Below are 18,312 nucleotides of genomic sequence, written 5' to 3'. Positions count from 1 at the left end.
TCGTTCGGCCTCCTTCAGAGGACGAGCCCTGATCCCTGTCTTTCTCTTCCTCTGTCTAGCAGCAGCTTCAATACTGTCTTTCTCTTTCTGTGTCTAGCAGCAGCTTCAATACTGTCTTTCTCTACCTATCTTCTTCTCTCAAACTCTCTATCCGTTTCTGTTGCATGAGGATGGAAGGAACAGGGAATGAGATGTACCTGCCACCAGGGTTCAGGTTTCACCCCACCGATGAGGAGCTTCTGGTCCAATACCTCCTCCCCAAGACCTCCGGTCTCACCTTCTCCTCCAACGTCATTGCAGACGTCCACCTCTACAGACACGACCCATGGGACCTGCCTGGTCCGTCCCCTCACAGCCACCACCCATTTTCTTCTCTACTGCCTCTTCCTTACTGGTTCTGATTTCTTTATAAATGTGCTGATTTGGGTGATGCAGGTAAAGCTTTTTTTGGCGACAACGAGTGGTATTTTTTCAGCCAGAGGCACCGGAAGTTCCCCAATGGGTCGAGGCCCAACAGGGGCGCCGGATCCGGCTTCTGGAAGGCTACCGGCACCGACAAGACCATCGTGGCCAACGGCCGCAAAGTGGGCACCAAGAAGGCGCTCGTTTTCTATGTAGGAAAGCCTCCAAACGGGAGCAAGACCAATTGGATCATGCATGAATACCAGCTCCTAGATGACAATGGCCGCTTCCCACAAAAAAAAGCAACCCGCTGCGTAAGTGACCACCCTTTTTGCACTTCTTTCACTTGAGATTCAAGTTATGTAACCAGACATTGTATGTGCCGCACCAGAAACACCAATCTTTTCCTAATGAGTTGTTCTACTAAATGTCTAAATTATGCACATCTCCGCATTATTTTAGTTTTATGACTCTCAGCTCCACTGAAGTGTGGTTTCCCCATAGAATAAATTTGCAAATGAACAATTACAACTTATATATATACGTTCATTTTGTAAGATTTAAGAAAACCATACTTAGAATCGAACCAATTTATTGAAAAAAATTTTGTATATTTCATCTATGATCAAGCTTTATTAGGAGGCTATAATTACCACTGACTGGAGAATACGTTTGCTGCCGCTGTAGCTTGATGATTGGGTTCTGTGCCGAATTTACAAGAAGCAGACCGGCCAGAAGAAGGGAATGCAAAGGTTGAAACAGCATGATGAAGTCGCCAGTTCCCCTTCGGATGGGGAGACCTTTGCATCACTTTCCGCCGACGGCGACCAAAGTTCGAAGTCCAACGTGAACCAATGGACGGCGGTGCAGGAAATGAACGCTGATTACCAACAACAGCAACTAACATACAGCTCAGATTTCAACATCATTACAGATGATTTTTTCATGAATCTGCCGACCTACATGGCGGGTAATTGTATTAGTATCGCTGAGAAAACTGGCGGAAACTTTTCCACCCCACTGATAGACGCCTTTTACTTTCAAAACCACCAGCAGGAACCATACTCCTTTTACTTTCAAAACCACCAGCAGGAACCATACTCGTGCTTGTTTAATTGAGTTCATTGGCAACTAAACTGAAGGCTAATAAAAAAAGTTCCTAGTTCGAAATGCAATTTTCCTTTTTTCCTTTACAGCTGGTTTCCTACTACAATTTCAATTGTGTTTCTCTGTAAGGCCGAGGAAGAAGATGATCCCCGCATGTGAATGGATGACTGTCAGGTACACTTTCAGACCTAGTTTAAGTCACGCTTCGCATCATGTTTACAGTTTTAACTGTGGCACTAAGCATAAGATTTAAGATAATAATTAGCCTTTCAGTTGACAAAGTATGCTCAACGGGATCACATTACATTCATAAATTCATGGACGCTTATGAGGACAACCGAAACTTGACCTCAATATCAAGGATGAACTTCAGTGTACCCCTCAGGCAGCTACTGCTCTATGACTTCCTGAGATAGGACCAATTCAAGATCTAATTGTTCGCGCTCATCATCACCGACCATCTACTAACCTTTAGAATCTAATAGCCTCTCGTTTGTGATCGAACTTAAAGAAAATGATGGTCGATTGTCAATTTCCTAATAATTTCTGGGGGAAATATTCATGTTCATTTCTTTTAGGATTATTAAATAACTCGGGCCGGGGTGGCCCCTACCAGAGACAAACTGCAGACAACAAAGTACTCTGATGCATTTTTCTCCTGTATCAGCAAGGTTATCTTCACCTATCTAACATTAACACTATCACCGTGGTTATCTTCCCATGCATCAGCGAACAAGGTATGTTGTCTGTTTAGTTTCCTGCTGTTCACTGATAAAAAAACAAGGTATGTTGTCTGTGCAGTTTCTTGTTGTTCACTGATACAAACATGGCAAATTTGTGAACGTTTTTTCTTTTCCCTCGATTCCATGATCCTTGTCAGTTTCTTGTAGATGGATTCCTAACCTCGATTTGTTTACTTTAACTCATTTTTTTTTAAAAAAAAAAAGTCGAAACTAACTGATGATAAGCACAATTCAACTTCCAAACGGGGGTTTGAGGGGAGGCGAGGTTCTTTTGTGCTGAAGTTAGCCGGTCAACATGACGGCCGTAGCCACTGCATTCCCCTTAAGAGGCATTCAGAAGGTGATGTATGATTGGTTTGATGTGAAACAAAATTCAAGTTCCCCTGCAGTTTATGGTTCATAAAGTACAAAAGAGACGAGCTTGATTATGTAAAACAACGTTGTGATAATGCGCTTGAGAGATGTTCATGAACACAAGAACTGAACCTGTACAAGCGTTTTCACTCTCTCGGCTGACATGAATTTTAATTAGTTTCCACTTTCACATCGAAATACAGATTGCATTTAGAGAGGTGGGTCGAGAAAATAGAAGAAATAGAAGGCCGTTCGATCTCGTGAGCCCAGACTCGTAAAAAAAACTTGCACGTGCATAGCTGCGATAACTTTCGTATGAAATAGGTAAGACTTTCACGCGGTGGCATTGGACGGCGGCAATATTCTGAAAGTTTTTTCTGTGATGAACTTTGCTGTTTTCAAGGGAAAGTTTTTTGCTACCGCTTATTCATCTTGTTTGGAATAAAAGCAAAAAGAATTCCCAAGTTTATTAGTATCTTTTTAGTACCTGCAAACACTCTAATGTGGGCAGGATTACCTTCTACTGTATACCTGGCAAATTCCACTCCCTTTAGAAGGACCCAGACCACACAGACTGAGTCACTAAACTCGTGCTTTCTTTGGCGTTGTTCCTGTGGTCTATTTTAACTTTGGTTTTACGGTCAATGCTTAACCTTAATGGCCGTTTGATGGCGTAAAAAAGAACGGTAACGGAGGAGATAAAATTCAAATTTTTAAAATTTTTTCTTCTCCATCAAGCACAGGTTTTTTTTTACTGTTAAAAGTGAAAATGTAAAAAAATAGGTGGAGAAATATTTTTCCAGCCAGAGGAGTGAGGGGTGGGAAAATATTTTTTAAGCTAGAGGGGCAATTTTTTTTACCTGAGGAAGAGACGTGGAGGAAGAAGGGAAGGAAGGAGGAGGAAGAAAAAGGAAGCACGGAAGAAGGAAGAAGGGAAGGAAGGAGGAGGAAGAAGGGAGCGAGGGATTAAAAAGGGAAGAAGGGAGGAGGAAGAAGGGAAAGAGGACAGAGGAAGAAGGGGGGCAGAAAAGGGAGGAAGGAAAAGGAGGCGGAAGAAGAAAGAGGATGAAGAAGGGAGGCGGAAAAAGGAGGAAGGGAAGGGGAAAGAGGGAGGAGGATGGGAAGGGACGAGGAGGAAGAAGGGGGGCAGAAAAGGGAGGAAGGAAAAGGAGGCTGAAGAAGAAAGAGGAAGAAGAAGGGAGGCGGAAAAAGGAGGAAGGGAAGGGGAAAGAGGGAGGAGGATGGGAAGGGACGAGGAGGAAGAAGGGAAAGAGGATGGACTAAGAATGGAGGGAGGAGGAGGAAGAAGGGAAAGAGGGTGGACGAAGAATGGAGGGAGGAAGAAGAAGAGAAGGAAGGAAGAGGAAGAATAAGGGCTTACCGTGGGCATTTTTTCCTCCTCCCACGTCGCTCCTTCCCTTCCTCCTCCTCTCTCCCTTCCCTTCCCCTCCCTTCTTCCTTCTTCTTCCATCATTCCCTTCCCTTCTTCCTCATTCTTCCTCCTCCCTCCCTTTCCTTCCCATCCCTTCTTCCTCGTCCTCCCTTCCCTTTCATTCTTCCTCCCAAGCTCCCTTCTTCCTCCTCTTTTCTTCCCTTCTTCCTCACCATTTCCATGAAGAATTTTTTTTTTTTTAAATATTTCCAAGTTAACATTTCCATGAAGATTTTTTTTAAAAAAAAATATTTCCAAGTTAACAAAGACAAGGTGGTTTTCGAAATATGGGTTTTCCAAATATGAAATTTTATTTTTCATTCACCGTAAATTTATTTCTGATTTTTTTTTCTTTTTTATATTTCCAACCATCAAAGGAGCCCAAAGAGAATTCTTATTATCCCAACAAAACTTCTTTACCATCTCTCGCCGGAAAGAACGGGTAGTTTTTATGCGCCAGTCAAAAAAAAAAAAAAAAAAGAGCAGGCCCCGTTAATGATTAAAATTTGTGTGCAGTATGCCTAATGATTATAAATGTTCCTTTTTAACAGAAAAAGGGAACCTTTTTTACGGACAAAGAAAGAAATAACGGATAAAAAGAAAACTTTTTTTTTACCAAGCCTTGTGACATTATTATTTTACAGAGAATGGTGACTCTGATCCCAGCTCACTCAAGAGGATTGTTTGATATCTTACGATAAACAGTTGAAAGAAAAATAAAAAAGAAGAAAACATGAACTAATACTACATGATGAAAGTATCTATGGCTTTTTTATCATAGTTTTTCTTTTTATCATTCATCACCAAGGACTGGATGACCCTTACGAGTAAGCTGAATGACTTTGGATAATCATTGACATTAATCAATATACATAATAATATATATATAAAGAAAAAGAGAGAACCCATGCTTTAGCGCATATTTGTTTTGACAATTAATATAAAGCAGGTTTCAGGGAAGGTCATGCCAGTCCAAGTGATTCCACAGAAGGTCATGCCAGTCCAAGTGATTCCACAGGTTGCTTCTGCAAAAAGGGACATCTTCGCTTACAAACGTAAATGAAAAATGATAGATAATTGCATATCAGGCCAGCGTACGGCCTTACTTTCATGATAAAACCAAGTTTAGATGTAGGAGAAGAAGGTCCAAAGGTTTAATAATTCATAAAAAATAAATGTCCTTATCATATCTTTTTACATGAAGTGAGGCACATTTTGTAAGGTCTTTCGGCATGTGCCTATAGTGGCTAATTGTAGGTCGCAGGCGAAGAGAGGACACTCTCTTAATTGTTCCTCCAATCTAACAGATTCACGACATGTTGTGCGGTAGTAATATTTAGTGGGTAGTAGAAGGTCAGTTCCTAATTCGATTCTCTTGTTGCATTTGACAACCTTGGATCTCAGATCCAGGTCCAATTTGCTGCATAAATCAGAGGTTTATCAAACTGTAAATTTAAAAACTGCAGATTTCAGATTTGTGAAAATGCTGAAATCCATAGATATCTCAAATACGAAGGGGTTGGGGGTTTTGACTTGAAGTGGGGGATTTCAGACTCACACGTGAAGTTAGATAGGAGAGGAAAGAAAAAAGGCTAAGGGAGAGCATAAAACATGGGCTTTTAAATCCTTAGATCTTAAATCCAAAGTTTTAAAAGCAGCTCTAAATGTAAGATTTGCAATCAAAGGCAACCTAAAGTGTGTTGAAAAAAAAACAGAAAACCAGTGGAGACTTGGCTTCTCCTTCCTCATGGGCCCGGGGTTAGAGTCCGTGCATTCCATTGTCCACCCTATAAGTGGCTCCACCACATGCTCATGATATACATTGATGGGACTCCCAAAAGAAAAGGACAGTTTGGAATTGTAAATGAAAAAACATTTCTACAAAATAGTCAATTAGGACTTCACTTGCACTAATAAAACGTGGGATATATAGTTCGACCACATAGCCAATCAATATAATTAGCAGCCAAAGTCGAAAACTTGGAGCCGATCAAGTGATTATACGCGACGCGTCCCTGTATATGATTTGGCTTCTCCCATCATGTAGGATATAAAATTTTCGTCAATGAACCTTAAAACAGGTAACCCATGTTTTCATATTTAAATATAATATTGGTGATTTAATGTATATACCTATTTTTTCTTTTCAGTTGTGAAATGCAAACGGTTGGTTCCAGGTCAGATAAACGCCTGATTCCAACATATAGTGAACGTATGTGCAAAGTTTTGGCATGGTAGCAAACTGTTCAATGTATTTACCCGGATATAATTAGGGAATACTGTTGAAACCCCGTAATATTGTGATTTATGATTCTGATATGTGGAATAGTTTGTTATTGTTCTCCGGAGAGCCATCAATATAATTTTGAAGCTATTACTTCAAAAACGCAACACGTAGTGTTGTGCAACCGGAAGGAGTTTTGAAGTGTAAGGGATCACAGAGATGTACTTGACCCATGACCTAATTGATTGCTACTTATGTCTCAAGACATTGATAACGGGGGGACCAGACATTAATAATGGACATTGATAATGGGGGGACCAGACATAATATGAGACATTAATAATGGGGGGAGCAGACATAATATGTGAATTCACATGGAGTTTCATAGAAGCTCCGAATTTCAAGACAAAATTTGTCTGTTTTAAAACGATTTGCTTCATAACTTTGGCTCATTCATGGACTGGTATTTCTTGGTGTATGGAACTTGATCCATACTTTCCATATGTAAGGGCATATATGTCATTTTGTACAAATACGGGTTTGCCATAATCCTTATGTTTTGAGGATGGCCGCCGCTTGTGAGAGTCTGTTCTGTGTGTTCATCTAAGAGAGAGAATACAAGAGATCTGTGCGATCGTGGACGTAGAAGATTATTGCTCTGAACCACGTAAATCGTTGTCTTCTTCCTTATTGCTTCTAACCCTCTCTTGAGAGTGCGAGAGGAGAGTTTATTGTTGTTTTGTTCCTAACAGTCTCAACCAGACACGAAACCACGACCAAAATGGGATTGGGGCTGGTAAATGGTGCCATTGCTTGATTATCAGCTGTCAATGTTGACGGGCTTGATTTTGACTCCAACTCACCTCAAATACGTAATTAGTTTTCTAGATGAAGGAAAGGTTAACGACCGACCATCTGAAAAATTAGTTTTCGGCCGGAATGCTTATGCTGCCCCATTCTCTCCGCTTCTAAAGCCATTATACCTTTTGAGACATAACACCAATAAGAATTAAATGAAAGATATGTCTTATTGCAGTTAACCCAACCAACTACGCTTTGCCCTTTTTGGGTTGAAAACACTACTCGAGGTCCATCTGTAATTGGTAAAAAAAATTATATTGCAAAGCTGATAATGATAAAGGAAAGGTAGCGAATCAAGAAGACCATGACTTTTACCTAACAACATAGTTTCATATAAATATCTGGGCTAGAACTGGGTTGGACTAGTTGGTGCAGTATAAGGCGGTTCCCACTAGCCCTGAAAATTGGCAAAGTAAGAGCATATCAGCATTACATAGGTTTTCCGCAGATGGCCGACATTTTTGCATAGGTTTGTGTATGGTCTGATGCAAAATATATCATTTCTCACAAACACAACCAAAGTTTTTTTCGTGTCACCTAAACACAATAAATTGTTTTGCCTACAAAAATCCAATTTGGAGTGTCATCCAAACACAACCAAAGTTTTTTTGGTGTCACCTAAACACACATGCCGGATTTTTAAAAACTTGAAAAAATCATTTCTCACAAACCATAAAGATGCTTTGATGACATCAGTTCATTACAGAGAGCGAGAGTGTGTGTGTGTGTGTGTGGAGGCAAGAAGGGGCCAGAAAGGGCAATGCTCCTCCTAAAGTTATGAAAAAGTAAAGTATATATTAAAATTTACAATATGTCGGTTTAAATCTTTGGATCCCAAGAAATGGGATGCTAAATTGAACCTTTGGATCTTCAGTGATTATAATCGCTTAAGTTCTCAGATGCGAAGAAAATTTAAAAATCTACATGCATTTAGGTCTCAACAGCAACTTTCAGGTTGTTCAATTGCATAGTGAATGGAGCCCGACAGAGTAAGGCCCACCACAAGCATAAATTGATAAGAATCCCTCTACCTCGCCGGCATCAAATAATTCCAAACTTTAGCATGATCAAGAAACTGAGGATGCTGGTGGATTGAATTAAATCTGTTCTAAGTTCATGTCAAAATCATCTTTGGTCAGCGGCGGAGTCGCATGTAGGCAAGCGCATGCAACTTCGGTATATATATATATATATATATATATATATATATATATATATATTAAAAAGAAGACCATTTTTTATTTTTCTTAATAAAATTTTTGTTTTTTGAAAAGTGCATCTTTGAATCGACAAGGATCACAAAAATTGGTCTGTGAATTTTATAACCTAAAAAGGCAATTTGGAAACTAAATAAAGGTTTGTACCAAATATATCTGCATATACACAAAAGAGTTGAAGCAAGTAAATAGCTTCCATTCGAGGGTTGATGTTTGCAATTACGTCATAGTTCAACTCGTTCCCAAATCCCTCTCTTACTCTTTTTCTTAATCTATAAAATGAATTGGAATCGTTGGGCCTCCTTGAGAGGACGAGCCCTGATCCCTGTCTTTCTCTTCCTCTGTCTAGCAGCAGCTTCTATACTGTCTTTCTCTTCCTGTGTCTAGCAGCAGCTTCAATACTGTCTTTCTCTACCTATCTTCTTCTCTCAAACTCTCTATCCGTTTCTGTTGCATGAGGATGGAAGGAACAGGGAATGAGATGTACCTGCCACCAGGGTTCAGGTTTCACCCCACCGATGAGGAGCTTCTGGTCCAATACCTCCTCCCCAAGACCTCCGGTCTCACCTTCTCCTCCAACGTCATTGCAGACGTCCACCTCTACAGACACGACCCATGGGACCTGCCTGGTCCGTCCCCTCACAGCCACCACCCATTTTCTTCTCTACTGCCTTTTCCTTACTGGTTCTGATGTCTTTATAAATGTGGTGATTTGGGTGATGCAGGTAAAGCTTTTTTTTTTTTTTTTGGCGACAACGAGTCCCATCAATATATATCATGTTGTGTGCCAACATCTCCCACTTGGCCATGAGACCGTCTCATGGCCAAGTGAGAGATGTTGGGTAGTGTCCCTGAGTTCTATCCTTTTCTTTGTAACTGCAAAGAAGATTCTGTAATTACGAAATTAAAACAGGAAATAAATCACAATATTAATGATTGCTGTTTTAATTCTTACCATAAATCTCCATACCATAACCTTAGCTGGGATTGAGGAAATCCTGAGAGGCGGCCTATAAATCCCAGCATCTATTCATCTAATGGTTGACGTTTGGGTAATCAACATGCGCCTCTTAGAAGCAAACCCAGTCAATCTTTTTTCTCTTCAACTTCTTCCTTTTCCTCTATTGGTTTTACAGGTACTGTTCTTGCATCTAAGATTTTGAAGCGGAGGGCCTGCTGAACATACCAGAGCCTAACAGAGACTGCATTCCGCTGCGTATATTCCATCAATAATGCGCTTGAGAGATGTTCTTGAACACAAGAACTGAACCTGTACCAGCGTTTTCACTCTCTCTGCTAACATGAATTTTAATTAGTTTCCACTTTCACATCGAAATAAAGATTCCATTTGGTGAGGTGGGTGGAGAAAATAGAAGAAATAAAGGGTTGTTCAATCTCGTGAGCTCAGACTCTTTGAAAAAACTTGCACCTGTATAGCAGCTATAACTTACTTTCGTATGAAATAGGTAAGACTTTCACGCGGTGGCATTGTTTCCAAGGGAAAGTTTTTTGCTACCGCTTATTCAAAGTGGCCCATTATACAATTCTAACTAGTATAACAAGACTCCTAAATCCAGCTTTAACCCTATCATTTTCTTTGTGAGCTTTCTCACCTTCAATAGTTCTCTTTTCTAAGAGGGCTATATAACAGAAATTTGTAGGTAGTAGACCTACAAAGAATCATCATAAAAACAAAAACAAATATATATATATATATATATATATATATATATATATATATATATATATATAGCTATGGAAAGAAGATATTATTGTACTCTGGACGAGGGTTGCAGGCCAGGTGAGGGCACTATCTCAATTGTTCCTCCAATTTAGCATATTCAGGACCACAATATATAGTGGCTAGTAAAAGGTTCGTTCCTGATTCGATTCTTTTCAGCATCAAACCATGTAAAAGGCTATGAACCCTAAGGTTGCATTTGACAACCTTGGATCTCAGATCCTAGGTCAAATTTGCTGCATATCGGAGGTTTATCGAACTGTAGATTTAAGAACTGCAGATTTCAGATTTGTGAGAATGCTGAAATCCATAGATACCTCAAATATAACTGGATTTCAGACCCACACGTGAAGGTAGATAGGAGAGGATAGAGAAAAGGCTAAGGAAGTGTATAAAACATAGGCTTTTAAATGCTATGATCTTAAAACCTTAGATTTTAAATCGGAAGTTTTAAAAGCAGCTCTAAATGTAAGATTTAAAGCAATCAAACGCAACCTAAAGTGTGTTGTGTTGAAAAAAGAAAACCAGTGGAGTATTTGCTTCTCCTTCCTCACTGGGCCCCGGGTTAAAGTCCGTGCATTCCATTGTCGCTTGTTGATGCCTTTCTTTAAGTTTCTGAAAGAGGCCCGTTTCTAGTCATTTAATTTGGTCTTCGCAATTTTTGAAAATTGGCATTTTGTATATCTTTTGTTTTGGTTTTCATTTTGAACCGACCATGGCTGCTACATGTATTAATTGTACCTTTGTTTCCTTCCAAGTACTTTTTGTCCACACCTGATGATAAGTACTTCTGGCTCCACCACATGCTCATGATGTACATTGATGGGAATCCCAAAAGTAAAAAGACAATTTTAAATTTTAAATGAAACAACATTTCTAGAAAATCGTCAATTAGGACTTCACTTGCACTAATTAAATCATAGCCAATCAATATAATTAGCAGCCAAAGTTGAAAACTTGGAGCGGACTTAGTGATTATACGCGTCCCCGTATATGATTTGCTGCTTCCATCATGTGGTATACAAAATTTTCTTCAATGACCCTTAAAACAGGTAACCCATGTTTTCATGCTTAAATATAATATTGGTGATTTAATGCATAAGTCTTTTTTTTTTTTTAGTTGTAAAATGCAAAGGGTGGGTTCCAGGTCAGATAAACGCCTAATTCCAACATATAGTCCACGTTTGTGAATAAGGGGATAATGTTTTTATCACGCTTATTCGGGATAAGAATAAATGGCAGCACTTAATTCCCCGGCTTGATGAAGTCGACACCATAGCCATTGTACACGCGGAGTGTCTGAAACTAACTACCATCTCATGTTTGGAAAATGAGATTGAAAAACCTGATATATGTATCAAACCTAAAGAGTTTGCGATTAATGACCTTAATTAATTATCTTGCGTCATAAAATTTGATCTACCAGCAAGGAGACCCAACCGCTTGGTACTTGTGTGGCTTGCTCTCATCCAATAATATCAATGCAAATGATGGAGATCATGTTACAGGAAAAGGATTAATTTGCGACTCCAAGTTGCCAATTATATCCAGCATTGTTAATACTTAAAATGTTCACTCCTCAGTAAGACTGGTACTTATTTTTTAATAAGTAGAGTCTTGTTCTTTGATTTTATAGTTGATAGAAGAAATTAAAGAGCATGTTAGGTAATACAGTTCTTAATTAGGCATTTCCCCAGTTCTTCTTTTCCATTTCAGTTCTTTATTCGAATTCGTCTCTTCTTTTCCTTTTCTCCTTCTGCTGAGGTAAAAACAACAAGGTTAGGACTGTAGAATTCATTAACATAAAAAAAGTTAACTTCCACCAAAAGGATAGTTTTACGCCTGATTTGAAATCCATTTTTGCGTAAATTAACGATACAATGATTTGGTAACGGCAAACAGCATCATGGTGAGTATATATGTATATTGGATGGCCGGAAAGTTGGCGTAAAGAAGTCGCTGGTCTTCTACGTTAGTAGAGACGGTGAAAATGGCAGCTTCCCCCACAGGAAGGAAACGACTGGAGTAAGTGGTGATGCTGCCCATTTTTTTCTCTAGGCCACAAAGAGAGAGAGAGAGAGAGAGATTATGGCTCAATACAGTGGAAGTGAAACACATTGACTGCAAATCAATGCAAACTAAGAAGGATGCCAGGTTTTATCATCATGAATATTGCGGAAGCATCCCCTTTCATTGAAATAGGGCAAGCCCTAAACCTGCGCTTTTTTTACTGTCTCTCGTGTGCACATGGATAATTGGGTTTTATGCCGAATTTACAGGAAGAAAGAGAACTCCCTCCAAAGACCACAAAAGTAATTACAAAGAATCGATTAAAGTTGAATGAGACGTTTCAGTTGTCTCCATTAAATGATATGCTGATACACGAACTTCCATGCTTCAATTTGATCGAAACCAGTCGGTCTAGGTCAATTCACACCGGTAGCACTAGCACCGCCCGGGACCATGGCAAATTTACTTATCAGAAAAAGAAGAAATTTCTGGGGGCATGCAACTTATTTCTACACGTATGCATCGCATTTTCCAAGTGGTTGTCCCATCAGAATGTACGAGAAATTGATGACCATATATCATGTCCCATGTCGCAGACAAACAAGACAAAAAAAGTTTAGGTCCTCATTAATTACTTGCCATACCAAAGAAGATTAATTATATATATGTCTGATATATCTTTCGAACTTATGAAATTTTAATTTTTTTGTGGATGATTGTTTTAAAAACGGATTTCCACCGCCTGAAACGGCTCAGCATAATTGGCCTGCAGCGGGTGAGTAGAAGACTGTGTCATCTGTTTGACTTGCGTGTACGCCATTCGTTGAGACTCTAAATGGTGGTACCTATATCTATCTTACCCAGGTTCCCATCTAGTCCACGACCTTAGAGAAAAGGGAAATGGGAATGCCTTTATATATATATATATATATATATATATATATATATATATATATATATATATATATATATATATATATATATATATATATATATATGTAAGACCGCAGCCAATCATTCTCGATGCATGCAATGGGCTACGTACCATTCGGACTGCGCCATGTCATTAATCATGGACCGAGCAGACATAAAATGTGAATTCGCATGGCTGGAGTTTCGTAGAAGCTCTGAATTTCTACACATGTTTTGTCTACATTAAGAACTTATGGTCTGTAATTTTGGCTCATTCAGGGACATGTCTCCTCACTTGTTGAGGCTGATGCAGGCCTCGCGTGCTTGATTTGTGCATCTTTCAAGTTAGGTACTACACTTCACCACCCTAAAACATTGAAGAAATTTTAAACGGCATGGTTTGGGATACATCAATTTTCCATAGCCGGCATATCACAAAATAAAGAACAAAAATGAGTTTCGATGTATATATTGATTCTTGTAATAAGCCGCCACATATACGATTGGATGGTTTTTAAAATTTTTTGTTGTTAAAAACTATTACAAAAGGAATATTTGCCATGTCCAGTTGCTTGCCTATGATTTGTAGGAAGGAGACATTTTTTTACAATGATTTTTATCGACACAATAAAAAAACAACCATCAAACTACACAAACGTCGTCGATATATATATATATATATATATATATACATATATAGCAGCTTAACCAGTAATGCACGCCTCTCTTAAAGGTAGAAAGTCTGACCCAACGTGCAACAAAAGAACGCGATGAGGTCAGCCGCACGGTGGCATCCCTCGCTGGTCACTCGTCTAAGACTAATGAGGTCAGCGCGACGGTGTGGGACCTACTGAAGGATGGCAGTATGTATGCCCGCTTCGACACTTGAGCCTGATTTGCGTATGTATCCGGAACTTATTTTTATGCTTATAAATTTAAAAAAGATACCATTTTTATTTTTTTAATAAAAATTACGCCTTCCCATAAAACTGTATGTGATAGTCTTCATGGAAAGCGTATTCCTTAATTGAAAATTTCAGAAAACGCAATTTGGAAACTACACAAAAGTTCGCACCCGATATGTATGTTTATAGTAATTGTAAGTAAATAAATCCGATTTGTGTGTTTCAGGGTTGATGTTTGCGCAGTTGGGGCGATGGAGTAGGATGCAATACGTTTCCATAGATGCCCAAAAAGAGCTCAGACGCTTGATCGTCCAGATGCACGCGCTTTCTGCCAGACACCCAAGTCTCTCTCAATCTGTCTCCCTCACCTTGTTCATCTACAAAAGGAAGAATCGATCGAGCTCCCTCGGAGGGCAAGCCCCAAACCCCCTCTCTCTCAATCTCTCAACCAACAGCTCCGACACCATCTTTCTCCATCTACCTTATTCTCTCTAACTCTCGATCTCTTTGCGTTGTATGAGGATGGAAGGAAGAGGGGATGAGATACACCTGCCACCAGGGTTCAGGTTTCACCCCACAGATGAGGAGCTGCTAGTCCAATACCTCCTCCCCAAGACCTCCGCTGCCACCTTCTCCTCCAACGTCATTGCAGAGGTCGACCTCTATAGGCACGACCCATGGGACCTGCCCGGTTCGTCCCTCACACCCACCACCCATTTCCTTCCTCCCCCGCTTCTCCAGCCTTCCTCTTCTTCTCTATTGCCTCTCCGTCCCTGCAACCACTGGCTTTGATTTCTTATGAAATGGTTTGGTTTGGGTGTTGCAGGTAAGGCGCTTTTCGGCGACAAGGAGTGGTATTTTTTCAGCCGGAGGGATCGGAAATTCCCCAACGGGTTGAGGCTTAACAGGGGCGCCGGATCCGGCTTCTGGAAGGCTACCGGCACCGACAAGATCATCGTGGTCGACGGCCGCAAAGTGGGCACCAAGAAGGCGCTCGTTTTCTATGTAGGAAAGCCTCCAAACGGGAGCAAGACCAACTGGATCATGCATGAATACCAGCTCCTTGTAGAACAAAATGGCTACCTCCCACGAAAGAAATCAACCCCTTGCGTAAGTGACCACCCTTCTGGACTTCTTTCACTCAAGATTCAAGTTATAACTTGGCATTGTATGTGCCGCACCACGAACACCAATCTTTTCCTAATGGGTTGTTTTACGAAATGTCTAAATTATGCACATCGCCGTAAAGTTTAAGAACTCTCAGGCTGGCTCGATTGAAGTGTGGTTTCCCCAAATAATAAATTTGACAAATGAGCAATTTCAACTTTTAATAAAGTATACATATATGTTTATTTTGTAAGATTTAATAAAACCATACTTAGAATCGAACCAATTTGTTGAAAAAGAACTTGTTTATTTCATCTGTGATCAAGCTTAATTAGGACGCTATAATTATCACTGACTGGTGAATACGTTTGCGGTTGCTGTAGCTGGATGATTGGGTTGTGTGCCGAATTTACAAGAAGCGGACCAGCCAGCAGATGGGAATCCAAAGGTCGAAACAGCACCATGAAGTCGCCAATTCCCCTCCGGATGAGGAGACCTTTGCATCACTTTCTGCCATCGGCGACCAACGCTTGGAGTCCAACGTGAACCAATGGATGGTGGTGCCGGAAATGAACGCTTTTTACCAACAACAGCAACAAACATACAGCTCGGGTTTCACCTTGAGTACAGACGATTTTTTCATGGAGCTGCCGACCTACATGGCGGACAATTGTATTAGTATCGATGAGAAAACAGGCGCAAGCTTTTCCACGCAACTGACAGACGCCTTGTACTTTCAGCACCACCACCAGCAACCATACTCGTGATTGTTTAATTGAGTTCATTGGCAACTATGTTTAAGGCCAATAAAAACAGTTCTTTACCCCGAAATGCATTTTTTTTTTTTTTTTTTACGGCTGGTTTCCTACTATAATTTCAATTAACTTCTCTGTTAGGCCAAGGAAGTACATCCCAGCATTAAATTGTTTGGATTTGCTAATATAGCATGATCCCCACATGTGAATTGATAACGCTCAAGTACACTGTTCAGACCTAATTCAAGTCGCGTTTCGCATCATCATGTTTTCAGTTTTAACTGTGGTACTAAGCATAAGATTCATTCGCATCAGTTGACAAAGTATGCGCAACGAGATTATTATACATTCATAAATTCACGAACACTTACGGAAACAATCTGATCTTGACCTCAATATCAAGGATGAACTTCAGTGTTCCCCTCAGGCAGCTGCTCTGTGACTTCCTGCCATCGAACCAATTCACAATGTTATTCTTCGCGCCCCCCATGACCAACCATCGAATAACCTTCAGTGGAAGGATCCGCCTTCGATTCGAAACCCATTTTACAGGTGATTCTTTCTGGTGTAAATTTCTGTCTATTGTTAATGGTGCATACTGCATAAGGATTACAACAAAAATTCCACTCTCCACAGATGCGAGAAAAAGTTCAGTGAAAGAAGGGAGAAAACCTAAATAAAAGTTTTATGGACCCAGCTTGTCCACCAACGCGCTTACTTCCACGCACGCATCAGTGAACAAGGAATGTTGCCTGCGCAGTTTCCCGATGTTCACTGGTACTTACATGGCAAATTTGTGACCGTTTTTTTCCTCGATTCGATGGTCACTAGTCAGTTTCTTTAGATGGGATTCCCTAACCTCGATAACAAGGTCGAAAACCAGCTGATGAGGAGCAAAATTAAACTTCAAGACGAGGGTTTGAGGGGAGGAGAGGTTTTCTGTGCTGACGTTAGCCGGTCAACACTGCTTTTCCCTATTATTTTCCAATATTTTAGTTTTCGGATGAAAATGAAGTGGCATTGAGAAGGCTTATTATGTATTGTTGGCTTTATAAAATCCAAATTCCACTGCAGAGTATGCTTCATAAAGAACAAAAGAGACAGGCTTGATTACGTAAAACAATGTTGTCGTCATGCACTAGAGCGATGTTCTTGAGCCTCCACCAGCGTTTGCACTCTCACAGCTATTACTTTCGTAGGAAGTAGGCAAGAATTTCACGCGGCATTGGACGGTGGGGTCCCATGTGAATTAGTAATCTTGGGAATTCTTGTACATAATATGAAAAATTTTCCGTGATGAACTTTGTTGTTTCCAAGGGAAAGTTTTGTGCTAAAGATTATTCAAAGTAGCCCATGTTACAATTTCAAATGGAATAACAAGTAGAAGACTCCTCATCAAGCTTCAATCCTATCATTTTCTGGCTGAGCATTCTCACCATCAATAATTCTCTTTTCTAAGAGTGTTATATAATAGAAAATTTTTAGGTAGTATCCCTATAAAAAAATACCTTGGCTATTATAGATATTCAGGAAATTGATGGTTGAGGGAAAAAGACCTACCACCTGGCAAAAAGAAGAATATTAGGTCTATATGATCATTTATATTGGGTCGTAGATTTATGTAGATTAGGAGAGGGAGGGAGGAAGGGATACCTCCAAGTAGTTGAAGCTTCTCCTCTTTTTCCATGCTTTTGGGGTCCATGGCTGCCAGGCATAGATAGAAAGCAGGATATTCCTCAACTATAGTGTTCCACATACACTAGTTGCAGTCTAGATGAATAGCGCCTACAATAATCAAACTAACAGGACTTTCGTTAACTTGCCAATACGACCAACTATGCTAACAGTTGTATTCTTGGATTTAATTAGATAGATACATCCTTCAAGCGCACGTACGTGTGACTACTTCTCAAATAACTACATGTTTTTAAGGTGTGATTGGAAAGTAGGTTCAGTATGACTTCAAAAATTAAGGAATTGGAAGAAAATTGGTAAGTATAGATCATTCCCGCACATGATGGCATGATAATCGGATCAAGGTTTTCTAAATAGAGTGAGATTATACAACTACTATAGTCAACTCCTCCCATAGAGTGGGATTACTAGCGTCCCCTTTCTGAAAGTTAAAAGTGAAAAGGAAGAAATTGCATTGATTTAGGCCTTTGGAACCTCGGTTCTTGGGGATAGTCGAAGCAAATGTGTTTACTGCTTTTCTTGCGTGAAATCACATTGTAAACAAAAGATGCAGTTATTGCGGCCGGCCGCGCGCCTTCTTCTTATCCGTTTGACTTCATTGCAGAAGCCAGAAACAAGAACCGCCTGATAGCTGATGAGAACTCCGTTCTTCGATACATATGTGAGAGACGTTCATGGGGATGGTTGAGGATTGATGATGATCAGGATGCAAACAATTTCAAGAACTTGCACCGATCGGGTACGTATCCCTAATTGGTGGTTTATGCAGCAGGAAAGAAATGCTACACACTACGGAAGACCGGAAAACTTTGGTGAGCCTTCGGCCGTCAAAGGCCAAATTCACGTT

General features: G+C 40.1%; 2 protein-coding genes across 2 annotated transcripts; both read left to right on the top strand.

Annotated features, from left to right (window-relative positions):
- Positions 1 to 1,566, top strand: LOC116267488 (NAC domain-containing protein 67-like). The gene is made up of 3 exons (XM_031649259.2): positions 1 to 339; positions 436 to 716; positions 1,090 to 1,566. The coding sequence occupies exons 1-3, from the start codon at positions 165 to 167 to the stop codon at positions 1,519 to 1,521; spliced, it is 888 nt and encodes a 295-aa protein (XP_031505119.2). The 5' UTR covers positions 1 to 164; the 3' UTR covers positions 1,522 to 1,566.
- Positions 1,567 to 14,092: 12,526 nt separating this feature from the next.
- On the top strand, positions 14,093 to 16,012 carry LOC116245999 (NAC domain-containing protein JA2L-like). The gene is made up of 3 exons (XM_031617664.2): positions 14,093 to 14,599; positions 14,735 to 15,018; positions 15,399 to 16,012. Exons 1-3 carry the CDS (start codon positions 14,425 to 14,427, stop codon positions 15,780 to 15,782), a joined length of 843 nt encoding a protein of 280 aa, XP_031473524.1. The 5' UTR covers positions 14,093 to 14,424; the 3' UTR covers positions 15,783 to 16,012.
- Positions 16,013 to 18,312: the final 2,300 nt, after the last annotated feature.

The sequence above is a fragment of the Nymphaea colorata genome, chromosome 1 (genome assembly GCF_008831285.2).
Source record: "Nymphaea colorata isolate Beijing-Zhang1983 chromosome 1, ASM883128v2, whole genome shotgun sequence".
NCBI lineage: Eukaryota > Viridiplantae > Streptophyta > Magnoliopsida > Nymphaeales > Nymphaeaceae > Nymphaea > Nymphaea colorata.
Note: the sequence above shows the minus strand (reverse complement) of the source record. Positions and strands in the feature narration are given on the sequence as shown.